The sequence below is a fragment of the Dipodomys ordii genome, unplaced genomic scaffold (assembly GCF_000151885.1).
Source record: "Dipodomys ordii isolate 6190 unplaced genomic scaffold, Dord_2.0 Scaffold16, whole genome shotgun sequence".
Taxonomy (NCBI): Eukaryota; Metazoa; Chordata; class Mammalia; order Rodentia; family Heteromyidae; genus Dipodomys; species Dipodomys ordii.
This window is the reverse complement of record NW_012267232.1, coordinates 3,752,396-3,779,108: the sequence shown is the minus strand read 5'-3', so window position 1 is coordinate 3,779,108 and position 26,713 is coordinate 3,752,396. Positions and strand designations below refer to the sequence as shown.

The window sequence follows — 26,713 nt, the reverse complement described above, 5'->3', positions numbered from 1 at the left end:
GCTCTCCCTCTCCCACGAAGTGATGAACTGCTGGGCAGGGTCTGAAAGCACTGAGAGCAGCAGGCAGAAACCTATTAATTTTTCCCTCTCAGTGTTCTGTTTACTGCTGCTATGCTTCATCACGTTTGGGGGACATCCCTAGGTTTACACAGTTGCTGCTCTTGGGGGTGCAAACTTGTCTGGAGCAAGCGGGTACTTACTTGGCCTTGGGGCTATAAAGTCCCATATGGCCAGCCACAGCACCCAGTATACAAAGAAAGGAAGCTTCCAGAATGAATTCTGTCTGGAAGTGATAAACTGACCCGTAATTAACCTTACCCTCAGCCCATATATAGCACCAACCTGCAAACTAGGATTTCACTAGTTTTCCTCTCTCTGAGTCATGATATTGTTCATCCCCAATGCCAGGATTGTTGGCTACTAAACTATACCCTCAGTTCAATGGTGAGAAACTGCAACTTACCTTTTCCACTAAACAGTCCCTTCTAAACATTGAGAATACCTCAACAGAAAGACTACAGGCCAATGACAAAAAAAAAGAATATGAATAAGGAAAAAATTAAATTATCCCTAGTTGCTAGTGATATGATTATATAATTAAAGACCATAAAGAGTCCACCAAAAAGCTCTTAGATCTGATAAACACTTTTGGCAAAGTAGTCTACAAAATTAACCTGCAATAACCAGTAGCTTTCCTACATACCAATAAATGAGAAAGAAACTAGAAAAACAATTCCATTCACATCATCCTCAAAAAGTAGTAGCTGGGTGCTGGTAGCTCATAACTATAATCTTATCTACTTAGTAGGCTGAGATCTGGAGGATTGCAGCCAACTTGGGCAGAAAATTTTACTAGATTCTATCCATCTACAAAATAGTAAGCAGAAAGAGCAGGTCTGGAGGCTTAGTTCAAGTGGTAAAGTACCAGCCAACCAGATGTGAGGTTCTGAGTTCAAACCAACATAGCATCACCAAAAAAATTAAAAGGGGAGAAAAAAGCTAGGAAAAAACCCAACTAAGGAGCTAAAAGATCTCTCCAGTGAAAACTATGTAACATTTGTGAAAGTAATTGAAGAAAACATTAGATGTAATAATCCCTTTTCACGAATAAGCAGAATTAATATTGTAAAAATGGTTCAAGTGCTGAAAGCAAGCTACAGATCCAATGCAATCTCCATCCACATATTTTTTTTCAGATACACTGCAAAGTTTCTATGTCTCCTCGGTTGATGTTGGGCCCTCAGCTCAGAAGTACATCTACTTGTTGAAGCTCTTCAGTGTTAGAAACCACCTATGGCCACGGAAAGCAGAAACAGACATATAGAAATGTACAAGAAGGAGCAAAAAAGGTGCAAGTGGATCAGAGAGGGCTCAAGCATGCAAGGCCAAGCATGGCATTGCCACAATGCCAGCTGTGCAGGCCATGCCACAGGCCCACTGGGCATTCAGCACCCTCACACATTTCAGACAGGCATAAGCACCCAAGGGTACTGCTGCAGGGCTGGATTGAGCTGTCACAGCAGATATATCTTCCTTCCCCACTCCTCCCTGCAGAGCCACGTGAGGCAGCTCTAACAGACCTGAGCTTTATCATCAAAGTCCTGGCCTTAAGTCCCAGGTTGCAGCATTCAAACGGCTGTGCCTCTCATGTGTTTGCTCAGACTCCAAGGTCATTCTGTCCTTGGACCTCCTTCGTGGAGGGCTTCCCTGTTATTATTTTAGGGCTTCCACAAGTAAGAAATGTGTTTGATGGTAAGCAAGGTAACCTACAAATATCTGTGACACATAAATTCTCATTTTGTTAATTTGGGTTCATTATTTGAGAATAATCATTTCTTCTCTGGGACATTCATTGGGTACATACACCCTCCCCTCCCCCCACCCCAATCTTGGAGTTCATAAATGAACTAGCTGTCCCAAAAGAGTATGACTCAACTTTTTCATCAGAGGAGAAATCACAAGAGCAAAATTTGCTGGAATATTCTAAAGGTATTACTACTGTGTGCTTGCCTGTTTTTGTTTTTGTTTTTGTTAGTCCTGGGCTTTGAACTCAGGGCCTGGACTCTGTCCCTGAGCCTCTGTGCTCAAGGTTAGTGCTCTACCACTTGAGCCACACCACCACTTTCAGCCTTTTCTTTGTATGTGGTACTGAGGAATCAAACCCAGGGCTTTATGCAAGTGAGGTAAGCACTCTACCACTAAGCCACAATCTCAGACCTTGCCTGTTTTTATTTATGCTAACATTAACTCTGAGCTGAAGTGGGCTTTGCCTTCTGGGTTCTAATGCAATAAAATGAGTAACAGGATCTAAACCCTGCTATTTCCTTGCAGTTTTGTAGTAACTCTGAGATACTCTTGCAGGGTATGTCTGAAGGTGTTTGTATGATTATTTTGAATGAACTGTTTCCAGTTTTAAAAAAACAAAACGAGTAAACTTATATGTGCACATCTTACACATTTCTTCCTAATTTGTGAAATGCAAGAATGGAAATAATTGATGGTATTTTGCATTTGTAAGATACCAAAATCTCTGAAGGCAATTAAATCCTTTTGCTATAGCTTCCAGGGTCCACCTGCAGCAAGAATGGAGAGGAGCTGTGAGGGAATAGAGACTTCCTTACCTTTACCGGAAATGAAGACTTTACTAGTGTTACCCGAAATGGAGACCTTTCTACCTTTAGATTTCCTTGGCAGAACCCAAAAGACCAACTCTTCTCCCTGGGAAACCCATCTGGGATTTAATCCTGTCAGAATTTAGCACCAAACAAGGGCTTCATTCAGGAAAATTAGGGTTGATGCTGTGCTGTGCTGTGCTGTGGGGGACCTTGTGACTACGAAGCATGCATATTAACCAGTTTAACTTTTGTTCCTTGTTTTTGCAGTTGGGGCAAGTGATCTGGGCACACTGTCCCTCCTCCTCCATGTGACACACATTTCTGTAGTCTGATTGAGGCTAGAAAAGAAATCCGAACTAATAGAACAGGCTGTGGGGCGCTGGGCTGGGGTGGGGAGGTGAAGGAGGGAGGCTTGGCTTAGTGAGTTTCTCTGTTTTACCCCTAGGAAAGTTGGAATTGAGTGCAACCAAAAGGAAGGGAACCCACTGACCCATTGTATCAACCCCACTTACAACAAGGAATGCTTAGTTTAGATTTAACGCTTAATAGATTAAGAACTTTTTTTTTTTTTGCAGAAAGAGAAGCCAGGGTTATATTTTTCCCTGATCTTCATATAATACTTTGAACCACTGTATAATAACTTATTAAGACTCAAGGGAAGGGGCTGGGAAGGTGGCTCAGTAGTAGAGCACTTGCCTTGCATGCCTGAGGCCCTGGGTTCGATTATTCCTCAGCACCACATAAGCAAAAAGAAAAAAGCCGGAAGTGGCGCTGTGGCTCAAGTGGTAGAGTGCTAGCCTTGAGCTGAAGAGCTGAGGGACAGTGCCCAGGCCCAGAGTTCAGGCCCCACGACCGGACCCCCCCCCAAAAAAAAAAACCTCAGGAGAAATTGCAGGTGTTAGGAAGCCTGATTTAAGCTGAGTGTTGTGGCAGGGACTGCCTGTTGCCAAGGTACTGGGTGGGTTGAAGCAAGAGGGAGTCTGGGACCAGCCTGGCAATGCAGTAAGATATCCCCTCCCCTCCACCTCAAACAGACAAACAGCCTGATTTATTCCCCAAGATTTGGGGACAGGATTAACTTAAACCTTTAAAAGGTGGTTAATCTAGAGGAAGGAGTGAAAAATTCCAAACTTTCCCACCCAATGCTGTGAAACTTCGTTGACACACAGCTATCTTCAGCACAGGGAGGTACAACAATTCAGGTCAGCTGAATTACCTCTTGAAATTCAAATGGAATATTTGAGCTCGTTTGTCCCTCATTAGGGAATTCAGGTAATTTATGTGTTTTCCATTTATTGCAGAATTTAAATAATTTCATTTTCAATCTTTCAGAGGTATTTTTTATGACTTCCCATGCCAAGAGTACATTTTATTATCTCACACTATATTCTGCACACACTGTGTGCATTTCCATTTAATCATGTATCTTGGTGATTGCTTCATACTGCACATACCATACTGCCCTATTGTTTTCTTTTTCTACCACAAAGATGCACATTATGCCACTTAATGGAGGCGGTATCATTTATTTAACTAATCTCAATCAGGAGACATTTACATTATTTTCCATCTGTTGCTGTCACTAATTTCATTAAAAAAAACCAGAATAACCCTTCCTCCCAAATCTTAATGTCCTGGTTGTTTTGCAAGGGTAAGAATAAATAGATATAAATTTATGTGACAAAAGGGCATGGCGCCATTTTGAAATTTTTCTTCTTGATAGAACTTGGGTTGGAACTCTTGCTCCACTACTTGAGCCACACCTCTAGCATCCTTTGCTTTGTTTTTGTTTTTCACATAGTGTTTCAAGGTTTTGTCCAAGGGTGGCCTGGATACCTATCTTACATTCACCCCCTGCATAGCTCATAGAGTATAGACGTACACCCTTATGCCATCTGGCACTGCTGGTTTTGATAGATTTTGCAAATTACCTCCAAAGGGATCACAATATATTCATGTTTCAACTAGCAAATATTTGTAGCTCTTTCCTTATATCTCCAACCAATTCAGCATTTTTATCAAGCCTTTGAATTTTATTGTAATAGGTAAAAATTGATATCTCATTTTATCTTTTTGTTCTTCTTAGTGGACTATTTAACACGTAGCTTTCACAGCCTGAAACTGGCTATGCTTTTTGTTCCATTGGTCTCTCCCTTACACCTTTTTACTACAATATTTTGATCACAATACCATTATAGTGCATTTTAGTCTATAGTAGATCTGTCACCTTTGTTTGCTTTTTCACTTAGGAATTACCTGAATATTCTTAACCTTAAAAGAAATAATTTGAGGCAGTTTGGATTCAAAGTAGTCCTGTTACATTGCTATCTTGATTGCTTCATACTGAAAAGTTGAGAGAGACTTGAAGGCCTACATCCCCTGTCCATCTTTTGAGTCACATCGTCCTTGAGTATATAACAATAATGATGATATATATTACCTGTGATAACTCTGGAAACTAACAGGGCAGATAAGTCTAATACCCAAGTAGAAAGTGATAGAAAATCCTAATCCTATTTTATATTTACTACTTGGTGACATCTGAACATTTTTTTTTTTTGTTCTGATCATGGGGCTTGAACTCAGGGCCTGGGTCCTGGCCCTAAGACTTTATGCTCAAGGTTAGTGCTCTACCACTTGAACCACAGCTCCAGCTTTTATTTTGTGGTTAATTGTAAATAGGAGTCTCATAGACTTTCCTGCCTGGGCTGGATTCATACTTTAATCCTCAGATCTCAGCCTCTTGAATAGCTAGGATAACAAGTATAGCCACTGGTACCTGGTTTGAACAAACGTTATATAAATTAAAACAAATGAGAACTAAAGGTGAAACCTAAGTGGAAGAGCATTTAGCCTTGAGTTGTCCCCAGTAATACACACACACACACACACACACACACACAGAGTTAAAAAACAACCAATAATGTTTCTACTAAGGGTTAATATATCCTACTGCATAAAGCTAGCACTGTGTGAGTCGAATTCCACAGAGTATTTCTAATGTGACCGTCTGGGGCCAAGCACTGTGGAATGCACTCCAATCATGGAGTAACAATCTCAAAAGAATTTTTGAAATCAGAGTTGGCTGGAATGTTGTTCAATGACACCCAGGATTTTGGCGTACTTCCCAGAGGTTCTCGTTTTGGTTTTGCAGCGAGTTGGATCATGCTGAGAATTTGCTGAATATGGTTCTTGGGTCAACGAGTTCTTGAATGTGACACTGGTTTCAATCGTACTTATGTGCCCAACGTTTTTTGGGCACACACACTTTATACACATTGCAGTTTTAAGTTCTTTTCTGGACTGGTGCTCAGGAAGATTTGGCACAAGGAAGCACACAGCCAGAGGAGTTTGTGAGCGGATTATGGAACGCAGCAATCTGGAATGTTCTCTTGTGAATAATGAGTTGCATACCTGGGCACAGTGCAGATCCAGCAGGAAGATCTTCACATCATTAAAGACCTTTAAATTCCTTCCTTGATAAATGACACTCACTAAAGATCAGCCAAAGCTTGACAAACGGGGTGCCCCCTGCCATCACCCTACTTCAGTGAACATGGGTGAACTGATGAGGAGCCTGTGTGTTAGTTATTAAGTTACTTAGTTCTCAAGTATGTGTTGACATGCATCTGAGTGTATTTTTGGATTACAATTTAAAAACAAATATTGTATTCATTTGATTTGTCAACACCTTTCTTCTCAGTGTAATTAAGAGCTACCTTATTTAAAATGTTTTAAAATGTACAGCAGTATGATAAACATTTCTAAGTACTGTGGTTTTCTGCCACGCATAAATAAGAACATTCTTCAGCTCGTTTTCCCTCAACAAAAGACTTCTGTGTTCCAAACTAGAATGTTACACAAGAATCTGGTGCATAGTCTAATGAATGCTTAGCCTGTGTAGTGACCACCAAAGAAGAGGACAAAGGCTAAATGCAAAAACTCGGGGCAGGGAGCAAATTCTAAGCAATAAAATGAAAGGCATATGGATGATGAAATAATTACCAAGGTATTGAGTAGTTTGTGAAATTTGGCTAGTTAGAAGGATCCAGATGAGCAATGGATCAGATAGCCACTCAAGTGAATGATCTCACTGCTTTGTTGACCATTATGAACATTGCTCAAACTGTAAGCTTAGCGCTCTCTGAGCAGGCAGTGGTGGTATGATGGTGCTCTCCACCACTTGCTTTTATTCCCACCATGATGGCAATGCCTTAGACTACAAATACTATCTGCATATGAGAAATGACAGAGGAGGCAAACGTGTGATGACAAATAGGCCTGTGGCATATGTAAAGTTGAAAGGGCATTTTTTCAAGTCTAGGAACATGATGTAACACGAGTTTGTGATTTTTTTTTTGTTGTTGATAGAATTTGTCTCACGAGGTTATCAGAGGAATACATTTTACCAGCATGACTGCTTTTGAGATGAAATTTGCCTTCAATATTATGAAATGTTTCTTTGGGCCTGGCTTACTTCACTTAATATAATTTTTTCCAAGTCTTTCCATTTCCTAACAAATGGGGCAATGTCATTCTTTCTGATGGAGACATAGAATTCCATTGTGTATATATACCACATTTTCTTGATCCATTCATCTGAGGGGCATCTGGGTTGGTTCCACCAGGCCCAAAGAAACATAGGTCCCATGGTTTCCCTTACTTGCAATAACTAGTGTATGTCTGAGTCAAGCAAAAAGGTCAGATAAGTTGATATTAGGGAAATGAACCCTAAGATATATACTCAAATGTTTTTTTTTTCTTTCATGCGATTGTTTCGAACACATTTATGATTATTTCTTTGTTGCTTTGTATGTCCCTCCCCCACAGTATAACCCCTGCTTTCACTGTATTTGATGTTGGTATAATTTGTGAGGGGAAGGGAAAAAACAAATTGTTTAAATAGGGATACAGGTGGACCCATTGCAACAATGAGACATACAAGTCGTTATGTCGAAAACGAACTTACAACTTTGGTATGTGGGGAGGAGGGTTGGGTGGGGGAGTGTGGGGAGGATGGAATGGGAAGGGGAAACAAAGGAGGAGGCTACAATGCTTGATATGAAATGTACTCATTATCTTGCCCATGTAATTGTAACCCCTCTGTACAGTATTTTCACAATAAGAAAAATTGATACAAAAAATAAAAAAAAATTATGAAATGTTGCAGTTTCAAGATTCAGTGAATCTCTAATAAATGGAAATCGAAGTCTGACAAGCCTCTCAAAGAAGTGTTTAACTTTGCCAGGTGCTGGTGGCTCACCCCTGTAATCCTAACTACTCAGGAGGTTGAGATCTGATGATCAAGGTTCAAAGCCAGCCCAGGCAGGAAAGCCTGTGAGATTCTTACCTCCAAGTACCCACCAGAAAATCAGAAATGAAGCTGTGGCTCAAAGTACTAGTCTTGATTAAACTAGCTCAGGAAGCCCAATGACCAACAAAAAAAAGTTTAACCTGATTTAAACTAGAGGGAATTACAATTGTGGGTGTATGTATACATGCGCGCACGTACTCTCACACACACACCAGCCCTGGGTACTGTCCCTGAGCTTTTTTTTGCTCAAGGCTAAGGTTCTACCATTTGAGCCACTGCTCTACTTAAGGTATTTTTCTGCCGTAGCTGGCTTTGAACCATAATCTTCTGTCTCCTGAGTAGCTAGGATTACAAGTGTGAGCCACCAGCAATTGGCCTACCCTTTCTTTTGGTGACAATTTTTAACATATGATTTTATGGAGGCCTTAAAGACCAATGCATCTCTGAGGATGTAATGCATTGACTTTATCTCTGTCTACATAAAACATGTATGAGCATTCTACAGATATGATTCTGGAGAACTGTCTGAAAAAAATTTAGGGTTTAAATTCTGGAAAAGACCACACTATTATAAGTGAGGTTTCAAGTTGATTATGATTTTAACAAACACTTTCTGGCTTCTTCAACCGAGGGAGTACGATGAGTCCTTTCTAGTGCTACTTTACTCCTATGTAAGAAATTATGGTGTGTGGTATGGTGTCTGATACCTGTAATTCCACTCAAGAGGCAAAGATTGGGAAGATGGTGGTTCAAAGCTGTTCCTGGGTGAAAAAAGGCATGTGGTTTACAAACACACAAATATCTAAAGCTTTTAAAAAAGGGCTGTGGGAGTGGCCCAAGTCATCTGTATGATGAGTTCTAGCCAGGCAGGAAGGGTAGAGTGGTTATTGTCAGGAAAGTAGCGTTCAGCATTTCAGTCTTCATAAGCTTTTCATTATTGAATGTGCATGTTCCAGCTCCAGAGGAGAAAAGTCAGAAACGGACCATGCTAGCATACAAGTCTTGCTTTCTGCCATGTGAGCTCATTTGTGCAGAGATGAAACAGGATCAAGAATGCTCCTGTGAAATGGAAGAGTCTGAGAAAATGATCCTGCCATGGCTTTGGAAAAACCGGAAGTCACAAAGGCAAAAGGAAAAAAGCCCACCTTCAGAGTCATTACTGTAGTAACCAATAGTACTGAGACAGCATGAGGCTATAGGTTGAAAGAAAGTCAAAGGACAAGTCATAGTGCTAGCTATTTCTGAGAAAGAGCCAAAACCGCCCCACCACCAGACTTTTACTGGCATAGTAGAGACTCATTATAGTAGAGAAAATGGTTATTTTTCTGTTGGAAAGCTCATAGGGAATCAATGAAACGCTTTTAGAGATGAAGTGGCTAAAGGGTGTGGGTGTGGTCTGAGGCATCTGCTAGACACTTGGTGTCTTCCAGCATTACAGTAGTGTTAAGCCATAGTACTCTTGCATGCAAACCCCCAACTGAAAACAATCCACACACCTGTACAGAACATATACAGACTTTTTGGCTACCATTCCCCAAACAAGACAGCGTGACAGCTGTTTCCACAGCACTTATACGGTTAAGATTTATAAGTAACTTAGAGAGGAGGTGAGGTACACAGGCGGATGTGCATAGCTTATTGTGAAATATTACACCACTTTTTATATAAGAGACTGGGGCATCGAGAGAGTTTGGAATCTGTGTGGGTCCTGGAGCCCATCCCCCAATGGTTCTAAAGACCAATGAACTTGTTTTCCTCTTACTCCAATAGAAGACTTATCATCATCCTCAGGAGGAATGCCTCAGGATATACTTACAACCAAGGGCAGAAAGGTAGCAAGATATACCCTCTTACACATGAGTGGAAAACCGGAAGGTAACAGATAATTCCATGTGTACACCTGCCCCTCACCCTTCCCAATACAAAGGCAGAGGAAAGCTCACACCAGCTATCTGCCAAGAGACTATTTTTCACACATACACACACACACACTTTTCAATTTCCATGAGTTGACTGTTGAAATAATTTCAGAAGTGGCCTCCTTGCTGTATCTTGATAGTCAACATATAAACTACAGGAAGGAAAGGAATAGTAAATATTTACCACTGTAACTTGTTTCCTTAACATGTTTGCATGTGTCATTAGGATGGAAAATTAATTTAAAAAACCTTTCTAGGTTTTTCACTTGTTTTGCATCCCTCTCCTGCCCCGCAGGACCCCTGCCTCCCTTTGTTTTTGGTGGTTATGGGGCTTGAACTCAGGGCCCAGCAGCTATCCCTGAGCTTCTTTTTGCATAAGTGTTCTACCACTTTAAGCCACAACTCCACTTCCTGTATTCTGGTGGTTAATTGGAGATGAGCCTCACAGACTTTGCTGCCCTGGCTGGCTCTGAATCATGATCCACAGATCTCAGCCTCCTGAGTAGCTAGGATTTAAGGTATAAGCCACCAGTACCTGGCTTATCCTGAGTCTGCTTTGTATTCTGAATCTAGGCACACACAGAAGTGGAGATCTGGTATGATACTCATGAGGGCCTGAAAGGAGGGAGATGAACTACTAAACTGAAATCTACTGATGTCACCAGCATGCTGAAAGTTAATAGGCAAGACCTGTGTGTGTGTGGAGAGACAAAAAGACAGGGAGATTTTTGCCCTTAGGAATTTTCTATTAGGGGAAACAAGAGTTCTGGTATAAAACAGGCAGAGACACTAGGTTCTAATTCTGTCAGATTAGCCATGTGGTTGTCCAGGATGGGATTTTTCTTGTAAAATGAAGGCATGACACCAGGTAAAATTAAGTAACAGAGTTAAATGTAATCCAAACACTCAGCACTTACCCTATCCATGCTTCTTGAGTAGCTATGATCACACATGGGCACTACAATGCCTGACTTACTGAGATGACATCTTGTCAGCGGTTTGACAGGGCTGGCCGGGAGCCCTGATCTTCCTGATCTCTGCTTCCCGTGAAGCTGAGATTACAGAACAGACCAATCTATGCAGCTCTGTACCCAGCAGATCTTTAGGTCCATTACAAATGAAATGATTCCTGGCTAGGTAAGTTTGCAACGTGTCTCTTGCAGCAGCACTAGATTGTACTTCATTTAAAGTAGCTGAGGTTCCCAAAGTCCTGCCAGTTAGGAACCTTTCAGACTTGGCATTCTAAGTTGGTATAACACTCAGCCTTTGCAGACTATGCTTTGGAAAATGGTCCTCCCCGCCCCCCCTCCCATCTAGGTTTTTAACTTTACTATCAGTATTTCTCCTTCGGGACTTCAATTCCTCCGTTGTCAACACACACTTACTCTTACATTGAGTTTATTATCTCTTTACTTTTCATGGCCTTCACTGTGTCAAGTTAAATGCTGTGAAAATAAAACAGCCTTCGACTGGAAGATCTACAAAATCCACACAAATCTCAAACGTTCAAGGCTCTTTGAAAGCTATCACAAACCTTTTTTTTTGGTGCTGGCCTGGGAGCCGTCTCTGAACATTTTTTTTTCCCCCTCAAGGCTAATGGTCTACCACTTGGCCACACCTCCACTTCTTGCTTTTTGGATAGTTAATTGGAGATAAAGTCACATAGACTTCTTGCCTAGGCTGGCTTTGAACTGCAATCCTCAGATCTCAGCCTCCTGAGTAGCTAGAATTATAGATGTGAGCCACTGGTGCCTGGCTTATATTCATAATCTGACATGTTGAATTGAAACCCCTTTGTGCAATTAAAAGGTAATTAAAAAATATTCACTAAGTATTCACTGAGGATTGAAATAGGATGACAGAACCCACGCTGTCACCATCAGAGTAATTTAACGAGTCTTCTTGTGATGAGATTCAGTGGTTGGAGGTGCAGCTTACACGAGGTGCCTGCCTACAAGTTCAAGGTCCTGGGTCCCAACCCCAGAGTTTTTTGGGGAGGAGGGGAAAAGAGATGAAACTCATTTTTTTTTTTTTTGGTTGGTCGTGGGGCTTGAACTCTGGGCCTGGGCGCTGTCCCTCAGCTCTTCAGCTCAAGGCGAGCGCTCTACCACTTGAGCCACAGCGCCACTTCCAGTTTTCTAGTGGTTTATTGGAGATAAGAGTTTCACTGACTTTCTTGCCCAGGCTGGCTTTGAACTGAGATCCTCAGATCTCAGCCTCCTGAGTAGCTAGGATTACAGGTGTGAGCCACCGGCGCCCAGCTTCACCCATGTTTTTCAGCCTGAGTACCAGGCTTGAGGCTCAGGGATGACAGCACAGCATGAACAAGACGAAAACAAGAACCACCTCAGAAGGCACATGACCAACGGTTTGGAAAAAGTCTGGTTTCTTTTTCTAGTGTATGATTGTATATCTTTTTAGCTCTGTCCTCCTTTTTTAGTTTTTGGCCAGTCATGGGGCTTGAACGCGGGGCCTGGACACTGTCCTTGAGCCTCTTTGTGTTCAAGGCCATTGCTCTGCCACTTGAGCCACAGCCCCACTTCTGGCTTTTTCTGTGTATGTGGTACTGAAGAATCACCCCCAAGGCTTCCTGCATGCTAGGCAAGCATTCTACCACTAAGTCACATTCCCAGCCTGTTAGCTTCATATCTATAGTTTTGAAAGATTATTCAAAAACAAGATACACACTAGAGGTGGGGCTTGCTCAAGTGACAAGAGCCCTTGCCTAGCAAGCATGAAGCCCTGGACTCAATTCCCAGTACTGCCTCCTCAAAAAGACATATACTGGTTACTTTTCTCAATTTCTCAGGTGTCTTATTTATCAGTAGCTAAAAAGACAGAACTAGCAAGCAAACTGGTAAGGAATGGAACCAGTTTTCTTCCATGGAGCTCACAGTTCAAACTCTTGGTACATCACTGGAATGAACAGCAGCGCTAGTCCACTGTATGATTTTTCCTCTTATGTCCACTCTGGGATATGTATGGTGTGCTAAAATACCTTATAAATAGGAAGGAACACAGCAGAGAAAAAAAGACTGTTGAAAGTTGTGTGTGAGAGGTCTTTGATGCAAGTAAAAAAAGGCAGATACTGACAGAAAGAAGAATGGAATTCCTAAGGCTTGTATCATACATAGAAGAGTAGTGACTGGAAAATCCAGTGTCATTTTGTAATTATTCCCTAAAGACAGTTAATATTGGGTTATAAGGGAAATTAATCCTAAAAATAAAATTATGAATGAAAACCCTGGGCTAGTTTTAGAGGAAAAAATAAAGCAACACTCTTCTAACTTTCTGTAACACCTGGGAACTTTGCTGGATTGAAGTTGAATGAAAGAATCAGAACTACTCAAGAGAATCATTGCATGTACACAAAGTAGAGAATAAAATTTTAATAGTATCAAAAACAGAACTTCTTTTGGCCAATTTTAGTAGTTGCTGAATAAAATTGCAAAATGTTACTCAGAAACTGACTTAGCTTCTAAATCGAGCCAGAATCACACTCTGAATATTACTTGAGTATATACAAGTACATCCCATGATCACATGCAGAGACACAAAACAAGAGCATTGTAAATCCAAAATTACCATCTCTGTTAATGAAATAATGAATTAGAAACAAACACACTGGTTCAGTAATTCAGAACATCTATTCTGAAAGGGGAGGGAAATTGAATGTTGCTCTTTCCAAGAAATCAATTTGTTTCCTCAATATGAAGAAAAGGAAGCAGATATATTCTTTTTGGGCATGGGAACATACTTTTCTTTTTACTCAATGGTATCAAATGAAAACGCTTCATGGGATTCCATTCTTTTAAGGTAAAATGGTCTTTTCACATTCCAGTGGTTGAGGAGGAATCCTTCCAGTTCTTAGGCATTTGAGTGTCATACCACCTACAGCAACATATGTTCAAGTACCCTTAATGTTACAGTCATACAACATGGGTTTAATTTTCCTGAGAACTAAATTAGACCTACAAAATAAACAGGTTATGAAAATGACCTGAGTTCCTAGGAATCTCTAAATTCAAGAGATTGCTTCAGCTTTGCTAAGATCTCATCAAAAGCCTTTTATAGCAAGGGTTTCTTAGTGAGTCATGTACTTGGTCATGGGGACTTAAGAATTTTTTAAACACTAAAAAGTGCTCTTTATGTTGTGCAAATTCAATGGAAGGCCAAAATAGCCAACAGTACTGATGGTGTGGAGTAGAACCTAGAAGCCAGCCAGTCTCTACTGCATTATTAAGAAAGGAGCAGGGAAGATGGGTGCCTGGCCAACTCTCCTCCCATCTGACAAGGATTACTGGGAAGCTAAGAAATTCCGGGCAGAGCTGGGGGTATGGCTCAGGTGGTAGAGTGCTTGTGGAACAAGCACAAGGCTCTGAGTTCAATCCCCAGTACTGCCAGAAAAGAAATGATTTCTTCTTTGTGAGCTAAAGCTAAGTAAAGACAGCACCTTGAGTGGAACCTAGTGGACACCACTCAGAAGTGAGGGCTGCTGTGGCAGAGATGGCTACTTAACCCTGCTCCACGGAACTCTGTGTGTGAGAGCCCGAGAGCACACATGGAGGGTAACGTACTGGTTTCTTGATTGTTTCTTCACTTTCTGTTGTCCGCAGTCCACAAGTCACATGTGAGTCACCAGTCACTGAACACCACACGGAGGTCTGGCTTCAATCCAAGCTTTGCCGATTAGGCTATGTGATCTAACACAGGCACGAGCCGTCTCGGTGCCTCGATGCATTAATGTGTTACAGGACAATAACACTCATTTACTTACCTCTAGGAGCTAGCATACAGATTACTGAAGGGACACCTTAAAGCACTTTGAGCTCCTCAGATGAAAGCACTGTGGGGACAATGACACCAAGGACGCCCCGCAGCACCCCGCCGCACCACTTCTGCTGGGTTCCCATGCTTTCGTCATCACATCAGGGTAACATGTGAGTGGCACTCCAGTGCTTCATCTTAACTGTTTGGCACACAAATATGAATGCGTTTGAAATAGTTGTCGTATTTCCTATTCCAAAGGTGTTTTCTAATTTTCTAGTAAAGTTGATGAAATGTACCCTCTGTGGAGTACTCTGTCAAGCTTAGAAAAAATTTAACTTTCTCTGAGGTACATATGACATAATAAAAAGTTCATCTTTATTTTAAAATAAGTGAACTAATGTGTGAAGCCACAAGTTTTTAATGAAAAAAAAATACTGACTCTGCCACAGTGTCATATATTCATCTGAAGAGTACAAAGATGGAGAAAAGGGGTCTTCATACTCTAGAAAATAAATGTGGTTCTTAAGTTTGTTCAAAGGAAACATTAAAAAATGTAATGTTTCAAATGGTGAAATAAAGCATTTAGTCAATAATAAATTATAAATACAGTAGTTCAATTATTGTTTTAGCATTAGACTTTTAAAACATTTAAAATCCGTTATAGTCTCTCAAAAGAATTGTGGAAACTTTCATGGAAATCTCAACAATGATACCATTTGCAATCTTTAGCTAGGATCCACTGGACCGCTGCCATTGTGGACCTACAGTGGTTCAGGTTTATGTGTGAGACTTCACAGCATCAGTACATCTTTATACTCTGCAGAAATTAGGTAGTGATGGTAACTACACACAGTTCATCCAAGCCTTCCTCACACAGGGTGTTGTGTCACTTCCTGTGGCTGATAGTCACTGCACTTTCTATGCAGTGACTGATACTCAAAATGATGGAAACTATAAGTAACTTGTTTTAGATTGAAAATTTGTTTTCTTTTTTAAAAAATAAAGTGCTTTTAAATTCAAACATTTCTTTCCCTAAACAAAACTGGAACATACTTAATCCTGGAATCTCCGTATCTTGACATACACATTTTAACAGAAAAAAAAAATCAGTTTTGGGCCATTAATGTCCTTCAAGAGTTCAGATTGGATCTAAATTGGGTTTTGCATCATTATCGTGCTCATGTTTATACATGAAGGTTAACAGAAAGAGGGCCACATCCAAAGATGACCAATAGGCAGTATGCGACGTGACAGCTGACCAATAGCGGCTCTCCACAAGGCCTTCTCTGAGCTCAAAATCAATCCTGTGATCCAATTCCACTGCAAAGAAAAGAGATTGAATAAGGATTACATTAAGATACGATGGTACAGATGATGGAAACAAATTTCTAATCACCCATGCCCTTTTAGAGAGAATTTTTATTCTAATCTCATGGGATACTCAAAAGAGGCTTAGTAGCTCAGGAGTCCACTTCTTTGTCTGCTAAGCCAACAGGGAATAATAAAGAAGGAAAATTAGTACAGTGGCATAGTTCTGGAGGGAAACTCTCCCACCAAAAACCTTAAGCTTAAATACTAGCATTTCTACCTTTGTGCTTAATCTGTTAAGGAAAACACCACCCTTACAAATTATGGTCCAGGTTTGCAAAAGTAATGGAATGGAACAGATCACTCAAGACTTCCTAGTTAGGAGGCCCCTATATGCCAGCAGGTTCTGTGGTGGATCTGTTTTAAGGTCACCATCTTTTTGCAGTCCAAGAATATCTTCTTCATTAGGCTGAAAGTCCTTAAAGGTAACCGCCACACATACTTGCCTGAATCAATTCAGAGGGGTCTGACATGAGCTTGGGTTGTTCAAGTGCTCGTTAGATAGTTCACGAGAGCCCACTTCATGGTAGAGAAATTTAACCCAGGGGAATAGTGAATTCAAGTTAGTCTTTTCTAAAACCCACGTAAGGTACCTGTGTCAGGGACTTTGACAAACCAAGGCTCTAAGAGAATTTTACTGGATTCATTTAATAGATTATTAGAAATAACACTTGCAAAATATGGTGGCCATGACTGTAAATTTGAAGCCAGCCTGGGTATATAGTAGGATATTGCTTTAACGAAAGACATTTTGATCTTTAAGAACTGTCAGTGAGCCAGCTCTTTCCCCCTCAAGTTCTGTCCTCAATTGTTTGAGGACAGCACAGTTATAGGTCAAGTCCTTTATTCCAACAATATTTTGTAGGGTCTACTTTATAAACAAGACAAAAATGCCCATAACACTATTAGATACTTGAATTCTCTTCTCTGTTTGAAATGCGAAAGAAGTGCAAAATCCAGCAAAAATCAAGAAGGCTGGAGTGAAAAGTTGGGTTTTGCTTTTATGCTGGGAATGTGGCAGACACACCTAGAAAATCCTATCACTCTAGGAAATAATACATGCGATTAGTTAATACAAATTTTTAAGCAGGTATTTTGTGGTAATACCACTTTGCAATTTGAAAATGCTTTTAGTTATTTTCTATTCAATTATGCTTCTTTGACGAAGAAGATTCAAGGATTTATCCATGGATTTTTAGGGGAGGTTTACATTAAAGTAATATAATGCCTATCTGGCTCTAATACTTATAGACTACAAAGGCTGTTTACAAACATCTTCTGACTACATTTATTTTTTCCCATAGTTAAAACAAGTTAAAAAACAAGTCAGAAATAGCTGGAATCCATTGGACCTGTGAGGTAAGAACTTCTAATCTTTGATATTTTTTCTTCTATGAAGCTATGCACTGGATTTTAGGCACATTCAATAATTACAACAGACTGGCAGATGAGAAAAGGAGAATAAACAAATTCTCAAGCACAAGGAAGAGAAACCAAGAAGTTGCTTAGAGGAAGAAAAGAGGAAACAGAAAAGAGAGTAACCTATGTTAAGGTTGGTAAAGATTTTGAAGAACTTACTTTCCTAGTCTAAAACTATTCAGCTGAAACTTAATAGCCAGATTTTTCCTGTTATAATAAGCGTTATTTGACAGCAACACTTTGATCTTGTGTTCCAGAAATTTACTCATATTTAACATGCTACTGTCTTTAATACTGCCTTTCAGAGTGGACACTCAGACATTAAATTACTTTCCTATTACATGCCATTATCATTTTTACCACCCATTGGGACTTTAATTATATTAACAAGACTGGCTCTCCCTATCCTTTTCCATCTGTCTTTGGTAGAACACATTGGAAAGAAATGAGATAACCAGCTTTTTCCTCATGAACCTGTTCTAGTCTTTCATCTCCCTTAAAAGGTTTACTTCCTGCAGTCTGGCTGTCAGTGCTGTTACCGCACATTTATGCTGGTAATTGGAAGGACAGGTGGAAAACTAGGTGGCCTGGTACATCCTCTTCTTCCTCTCTTCTGTGTGCATCAAGAATCCTTAAGAGAATTATGGTCTAAGGAGCAGCACCATTCTCTGTGTGATGTGAAATACACTCTTGGCCAAGGTTCAGATGTAATTAAAGCCTTTCCATTATTACGATACCAAAAGTGAACATGGGCTGGCAATTTTCCCACTTTAAGGACAGATGATGATAAATATTTTTTTCTTTTGCCCTCTTTCAAATGCAGAAATGCTAAAAGTTCTTCATCTACAAAGACAATGTGGTTCTTAAAAGTTTAAGAAAATTAAAGCTAAGAAAAGCTGTGGTTTAGACACAGACATCTGCTCTTTGCTTACACTAACATATATTATTTTCTTTCTGAGGAGTCATATATATGGCATATTTCCTTCCCTATTCCCCAAATCATTGTGTTGGTAATCTCTATACATGAAGGTGAGCCATCTAGTTAGTAATGCACTTTCGCTAGAGAATTCTGGGTATGAGGTCTGTCAACATGGATATGAAACTGAAAATAACATACAGTCATGGACCTGAACTCTGGGCCTGGGCACTGTCCCTTAGCTCTTTAGCTCAAGGTGAGCACTCTGCCGCTTGAGCCACAGCACCACTTCTGGCTTTTTCTGTTTATGTGGTGCTGAGGAATTGAACCCAGGGCCTCATGCATGTAAGGCAAGCACTCTACCACTGAGCCGCCTTCCCAGCCCCCTGAACATGTTTCTTATATTTAATAGAAGCCTTTCAACCTTCCTGGACAAAAAATTTCAAAAATGTAGTGACTCTTATATAAAACACCTTATTTATAATTCTGGTCATATTTGTAGGACATTGGCTTTAGAAATATATGTACTCGCAAAGGATAATGTATGCTTCTAGATGATTTGTGATTCATTCAGAAGAAAGAAGATTCAGTATAACTTAGTTCTGTCTTGCTTCAGAGCAGCTACACTTCTGATATGGCTTGGTATTGGAAAAGGAATATTCACAACTTGTGAATTATCATTGTTCCAAAAATATTTAACAACATTCTCTAACTATTCTTCACTTAAAATAGTAACAAAAGTTCCAAAATACATTTTATAATCAGGTGTCATTTCTGTCAATTTTATCCTAGAAGATACCCATGTTTCAAATAGCTGATGACTGATGAGCGGTGTATCATAAATAACTTCAGAAAATGGCCACTTTTGTTAAGACCGTCTACAATCTGGTCTAACATTTCCAATAACATTCAGAACTCTTCCCTTCCACTTCTCTGAGGTTCTTTTCAAGTAAACTTAAGAGTTTTTCATATCACACAGGCATTACCCCCTGTGGTCCTTCTCCCTGCAATATCTTTTCATCTTTAGAAGTCTACATCTCAATTATTTTATGATGTGAAAGCAATTTGTCAGGTGAAAGCAATTTCTCATTCCTCAGAACTGACAAGTCTTTTCACCTGGAACTCTGTCATGTGGCTCATACTACCATACAATGATATGATTATCTTCCTTCTCTACTAGAATATATGCTCCCTACAAAACATTTAGTTTCTTAGCAACTTTATGGGCAGTACTGAAATCTGTGTCTTCTCGGTATCTTTTCTAGTGACTACCATGGTATATCTTGACACATGAACATTTAATAGAGTAATTGGATAAGTCAAACAAGGAAAGAGCAAACGAGAGCCATATCAATTTTGCCAACTGAACCTTCTGGGTGTAGATATGCTCTGTGGTCTAACTGTTAGGGTGTAAGGATGACTTGGAAATGTAAGGCTGGTTTACTGCAGGAGAAATATATGAGAAGATTAAGTTCCCTTCTCACTAAAAATGAGTCAGGGTTAGCCTGGGCTAACCTTACATAACCTTACATAAAAGAACAAAAACCTCAAACTAATACCACGTCAAAACAACAACAAATATTATCAAATAAACTTTATAAATTAAATGTAGTTAAAATATCCACAGAAAACCCTGAAAAACTTTTTCTCACTAAAGATAAATTCCACTATTAAAAATAGGAGAGAGAAGCTGTGAAAAGAAGTTATTTATGGCCGGGCGCCGGTGGCTCACACCTGTAATCCTAGCTACTGAGGAGGCTGAGATCTGAGGATCACAGCTCAAAGCCAGCCCAAGCAAGGAAAGTCTGTGAGACTCTTATCTCCAATAATCCACTTGAAAACCAGAAGTGGCGCTATGGTTCAAGCTGTAGAGCACTCGCCTTGAGTTGAAGAGCTGAGGGACAGTGCCCAAGCCCAGAGTTCAAGCCCCATGACCGACAAAAAAAAAAAAAAAGTTATTTACAAAAACAAATTTAAACTGTTAAGATTAATCCTTAAGAAATTGGGGATTTAGATGAGTAGAATCCAAGACCCTGCATGCCATTCTCAACACTAATTAAAAAAGAATTAGTCCTTTAGTCATACATTTAAAGTAGGCTAAAACTAGAAACATGGAAAATACCTTTTGTATCCAATAATACTATTTCTTAAAGTAGGTTTATCCCCATAAAGTACATTAAATATTTGTATTGGAACCAGTTATCAGCTATAAAAAACCTGTAACCCTAAGTGTTAATATTTGAAATGACTTGAAATGAGTTTTTTTAAATATTGTTAAGTATATTACATTTAAAGAATAACGAACCTCTTTTTGAAGCCTTTAGGAAAATAAACTGGCCTAATGCCTTTCTTGACTCTCTAAGGTTCACTCTTAGTAGAAAAATACCTGAGGATCATATATTTTAGCACATTAAATGGCTATTTTATATAAAAACTGATCCATTTTTTTTAAATGAGCAGAACTCTTAGATTTTTTTTATAGTATACTGAGTGCTATTCCTAACATATACCATACCGAGGCTATTATCTTTATTCTGCATTACATTTTCCGGAAAAAGAAGTTGTGGGAGATAATAGAACGATTCTTGAAGTCTGAAATCTGTGAAAACAAACAAACAAACAAGATGCTGTAAAGATGAGGCTGATGGTTAAAAATGGCCTTCAATGCTGCAGTGGCCAAATTTTAGAATAATATATTTCTAATTAAGCTGGCTAAGTCTAGAATACATAAAGAAGTACAGTCCTGCTGGAGGCATGGTTAGAATCCTTGCCTAGTAACCACTAAACTCTGGGTTCAAGCTCCAAATTGCCAAAAATGTATACTCAGTTTTTTTTTTTTTGTGACAAGCTCTTTCATGGAAAATGTAAGCATAATTAAACTTAGAAGTATATATGTTATAATCTGTTAATACCTAGATATTTCCTAATTTGCTAATTTAGTCTTAACCCACTAATATGTTATAGACAAGGTCATAGGAAATGAAACCTTAAACTCTGAAACTTTTCAAGAGAAATGAAGACTAGTTACATAAGGCATACCAACTTGATGAAAATAAAGAGTTCAACACTCTTCAAAGAGTGAAAGGCTGACTGATCATGAAGGCATAGCCAGGTCCTTCTTAGCCTCAGACAGTGAGAGAATCAAGACAGTGGCTCCAGAGTAGGGGATATCCAGAACCGAGGGAATCAAAGCTGAGTTGACGAAAGAAAGGAAGGAAGGAAGCCAGTCACCTAGTCACAATGACCAAATTTCATAAGATGATTTAAGGCAGAACAGTGTTATGATTTTTAAGATATAGTCAAGATAGAAGTTATGATATAAAGAATTCATCTATGAATTACAAAGAAGAATATATTATTGAAGCAGTAAAATAATTAGTATAGCAAATCTTGAGGATTTCATTTAAATTGCAAAAATTTACTGAAGCAGGAATACAATTTTAATAGTTATAGCTCAATCTGGACACACACACACACACATATAAAACAAAGACATGATCAGCTCGGATTTAGTTGAGACTATAGTTGACAAATTTATCATTAGGGCTAGCAAATAATTTACATGCAAGAATGAGAGAGGATATGGCAAGGGGTATAGTTCAATGGCCCAGTACTTGCCTAGCACATATGTTTTGTGAAGATCAGATCTTCCACTACTACTGTTCTAGGAAAAATAGCTTTTCATATTATCATTTTGGAATTAACATAATAGCAAGCAAAACAAGTTTTCTTCCGTCAGACCAAGAGATTCTATATGTGTTTCCATTACTCTTTTTCTGGAGCTCAACTCCTTATTGTGCTCTTCTTACTCTCTCAATTCTATTGCTTAGCAGTATCACTGCTGTATATTAACAGTATTACAAGAAACTATCATTTTTAAACTGCTACCCTATAAAATTCTTTCAAGTTACTTTTCCTCAGAAGTTAAGGCTTTGACATTTACATGTCTCTGCAGAATTTTACATATTCACAATCATACTTTTAATATGAAATAAAATGAGAACTTAAGTCAGTAATAGTATGGAACTCATAGAAAAACAGATTTATACAAATATCAAAACCTAAAAAGATGCTTGGTTTGGTGGCTTATGTCTGTAATACTAGCTACTCAGAAGGCTGAGAACTCAGGATGATATGGTTTGAAGTCAGCCTAGGCAGGGAAGTCTGTGAGACTTTTATCTCCAATTATCCACCAAAACTTAAGCTGTGGCTCAATTGATATCTTTGAGCAACAAAGCTTAGGGGCAACATCTAGACTCTTGAGTTCAAGCCCTAAGACCAACACATATATATATATACATACTGAAGTCTAAAAATAATTTTCCACATAGTGTTTAGATACTAAGATCAAACTGTTACTGGCAATCTAGGAATGCCAAACCCTTCCTTATGGAAGAACTAGCCAGTCTCTGGGGCTGTAACACCTAAACTTACTTCCTTTATAGTAAACTTTTTTTTTTTTTTTGGTGGGTCTTGGGCTTGAACTCTGGGCTTGGGCGCTGTCCCTGGGCTCTTCAGCTCAAGGCAAGTGCTCTATTGCTTGAGCTACAGTGCCATTCCCAGTTTTCTAGTGGTTTATTTGAGATTAAGAGTCTCACAGACTTTCCTGCCGGGGCTGGCTTTGAACCGCGATCCTCAGATCTCAGCCTCCTGAGTAGCTAGGATTACAGGTGTGAGCCACCGGCACCCGGCTATAATACACTTTATGGATGGCTGGATTTCAAAATTTAGAGTAGCACACACAGTATGGAGACAATGCCATAAAAAACTAAAATCTATTTAAACATTTTTAGTGATAGTTTCCCTCTTGCTATAGTTACAGAGAGGGAATAGCTAGTTTTGCAATGTTTCTTCTCATCTGTCAATAGAAAAGCTAAGATTTTACACATTAGTTTTATTTTATTAGACATTTTAAAATAACGCCTACACTTAGAAGTAAACACATACTAAAGGTACTACTAGTGTTTCACAGCTATCCAAGATTTTAAATTTTGTAAGTTCATTGGGGAAAAATTAAAGTTCCATTCTAATGCTAAGTTTAGCTTAATTATCCAATCACTTCCTCATCTCTTAAACACCTACTTCACACTAGATAGCTGGGATAGGATGAGAAACCAAGCAGTAGACCTAGAATTGCTAAGCTTTGAAGGTCTTATAGGCTGGGTGAAGGGAACTGTGGGAAAAGTCTCAGGACTACAATTAGCATAGATATGAATTATATGAGAAGACCAGGGGACACTTACCCCAAATAGATTTTACTAGCTCTTGGCATTTTAAACCTTTTATATCATAACACCTTGATTGAATTATTCATTCACAAATGCAAAATGGAAACAGCATTTACCTGCAAGGCTTTTTTTTTTTTTTGCTTTTTTGTGGGTCATGGGGCTTGAACTCAGGGTTTGGGGCTGTCCCTGTGCTCTCCCCCCCCCGCCCCCCTCAAAGTGTTCTATCACTTTGAGCCATAGCACCACTTCTGGTTTTCTGGTGGTTAACTGGAGATAAGAGTCTCATGAACTTCCCTGCCCCAGCTGGCTATGAACAGTGATCCTCAGATTTCAGCCTCCTGAATAGCTAGGATTATAGGTATGACCCACCAGCACCCAGCTCTGGGAAGGATTCTTAAAAAGTAGTAGTTTTTTTCCCTTTCTTCATCTTTAAAAGCTAATGTTACAGGGGACCAGTGGTTCATACTGGTAATTTGAGCTACTCAGGAGGCTGAGATCTGAGGATTGTGGTTCCAAGCCAGCCAAGGTAGCAAAGTCTATAAAACTCATCTCCAATTAACCAGCAAAAAGCTGGAAGTGGCTCAAGTGGTGGAACACCAGTCTTGAGTGAAAAAGCCAAGGGACAGCACCCAGGCTCCAAGTTCAAGTTCCAGTATGGGGGTGGTGGTAGGGTACAATAACATATACTTCAGATCTGAGACTTGACTGCAAGTATTGATATCTTACATTATCTTGCCTTTAAGTTTTGTTTTTTGTTTTTGTTTTTTTTTTTTAAAAAAAAGAACGTATGAACTAACATGCAGAATCAAGAAAGCCAGAACTGCTATGTGGAAGGGTCTGGGTTGCCACAGTGGTAGTAGGAGGTGAAGAAATTGGCTTCTTCTCGTCTTCCATTGACTCTTTTGATGGGTCAGATGGCTGTGATGTGGATGAACGTCCAAATCTTGAGAACAACATTCCTCCAAGTCCCTTTCCGATGCTAGCAGCCCCTGCATTTCACAAAACAGGGTAGTCATTCTGCTGAATCACACCACACTCCAAGCTGAAGAGCACACCCATAATTACAGCCAACTGGCAGAGGAGCTAGGCCCTAGTCATGTTTTTCCAGGGTGGAGACATAAGAAAATTATAATTTATACTGTAGGTTTCCAAATAAAAAGTATTGAAAAGAGGGAAAGTTGTATAAACAAAGAATACAACTTAGAAGAATATACAATCAAGGAGTGACATTGATCAAGAGACACTGTATTCATAATGTGGTTTGTTGAATGGCAATCCCTTTGTACAACTACTTGAATAAAAATATTAAAAAAATACAAAGGAATAGATGTTATTCTATTTAAGTGATCATTGTTTTTGAGTTGAAGTATTTAGTAAGATTAAGACCTCTGATAAAGGAACCATGTTATTACTTACATGGGTAAATAGCCATTATTGATACATATAATTACTATTAAAGTTGAGTGGACAGGTTGAAAAAAAAAAAATCGAAACCACCTCCGAATGTGGAGTGAAATAGTGCCATCTTGAGGCATTTTATGTAAAGGCAACTTGTAACCAAAAGGCAAGGACAAATTCAAACGACACATTTTTCCAGTGACATGCCAAACTTTGTGCTAGTGCTCTAGAGACCACTCACAAAGAAATGAAATATATTTTCTGTCCTAGGAAGCACAATGTCTGAGAGACTTTTAGAACAGATCAAAGAACTGTGTGTGTGGGTACCTTTAGAATACAGGCCTGGCTCTCTCTCATAGGTGAGGAGGTAAAAGCATTATAAACAACAGAACTTGCCTAAGTTCTCCCAGTAAGGGGAAGGGCCAAGATTAAAATAAGGGACTTGATGCTCAGAACAATGCCTTGCCTGTTCTTCCTGCTTTTTCGCATCTGAAACTGGAAGACCTCATCAGATAACCTTTAAAAGTTCTTGGCCCTTGACTATGAACAAGCAGAGAGTAATTAATCCTCAGAGACTAACTGTTGGAAGTTTGGTAATGGAGTATCTCCAACTCTGCCACATGGAGTATGTACATATAGTCAGGTAAGGAACAGTGAAGAGAAATTACCTAATATGCTTGCTTTGCCTATGTTAGTTATGGATTCTCCATAGTGTCGGCGTGGTAAAACTGGTGAGGTCACAGGGCTTGGTATGGTTGAGATGCCTTCATTCTCTGAAACTGAGGTAGATTCTTTTGCTGGGTTGAGAAAGCTTGGCTTCATGTGCTCATAAGGTAGGGGATTTGAAGTATTGTACCAGTGGATCTGGACAGGTGAAATGTTGCTGTAGTGTTTCAATATTAATGGTTCTAATCTATAAGCCTTGATTTAAAAAGAATTCAAAGAAACACAACATTAATGCACAATGCTTGGATTTTGGTAAACTGTTCATTGTTTATTCTACTGTATGCTAAGCAGAACTCAGAGAGGGAATTTAAAAATGGACATTCCAAACACGTACTACTAGTTGTTCACTGCTAATAATTTGTAGTTGGTCTAATTCCATATCCTTGATAATGAGATCATGAAAAAAATTGGAGTTAGTCTTGGCTAATAGTTTCCATTGATTTGTTTTTCAGGGGAAGATAATTTTTATTATGTTCTTCTATCATCTAACAATTAGATTTATGTCAACCTCATAAAGCTGACATAGTAAATGGTGGTCTGGAACACAGCAATTTTTAATATATTAATTTCTTATTAAATCTAGCTTACAGATAGATCAATATAGTGACAGCATTAATCAGTTGTGAACAAAAGCCCTCTTGGCTACTGTGAACAGGGATGACACAGAAGCAAAGGGCAATGTTTTGATTCTGTTCTCTATCACTGATCAACTGTTTGGTGCTTGTTAGAATTCTGGCTCTTGTGGGATTTCAGGAAAAACAGATGGTTGGTAAAAACTGCCTTGCACAGTTCTGACAAACTATTTAAAAAGCATTAGAAAAAACTGCAGGGGCTGAGGGTATATCTCAGTGGTTGGGTGCTACTGTGTGCAGAGCCCTGGGTTCAACCCTCAGCACCAAACAAACCCAAGAAGGCACAAAAATCACCTCTGAACTCAAGTTCACTCTCCAGTTAGGAGAAAGGATTTATAAAATGCCAAGACTGTGTAGTTGCATTTTTATATAACAGCCTATCAGAATTCTATTTGAAATTTATTTCCA

The 26,713-nt window shown here is 39.3% G+C and overlaps 1 protein-coding gene across 4 annotated transcripts in view; it reads right to left on the bottom strand.

Annotated features, from left to right (window-relative positions):
- Positions 1 to 13,222: 13,222 nt before the first annotated feature.
- Positions 13,223 to 26,713, bottom strand: part of Ddhd1 (DDHD domain containing 1) — a 69,106-nt gene continuing 55,615 nt past the window's right edge. The window contains exons 11-14 of one of the 4 annotated variants that reach the window (XM_013012314.1): positions 25,616 to 25,868; positions 24,347 to 24,538; positions 20,837 to 20,920; positions 13,223 to 15,938 (exon numbers count right to left, since the gene is read on the bottom strand). In XM_013012314.1, coding sequence (XP_012867768.1) covers positions 15,757 to 15,938; positions 20,837 to 20,920; positions 24,347 to 24,538; positions 25,616 to 25,868 — 711 coding nt within the window. In that variant the 3' untranslated portion in view covers positions 13,223 to 15,756. The remainder of the gene's footprint in view (positions 15,939 to 20,836; positions 20,921 to 24,346; positions 24,539 to 25,615; positions 25,869 to 26,713) is intronic. The other 3 variants (XM_013012315.1, XM_013012317.1, XM_013012316.1) reach the window with 3 other exon arrangements.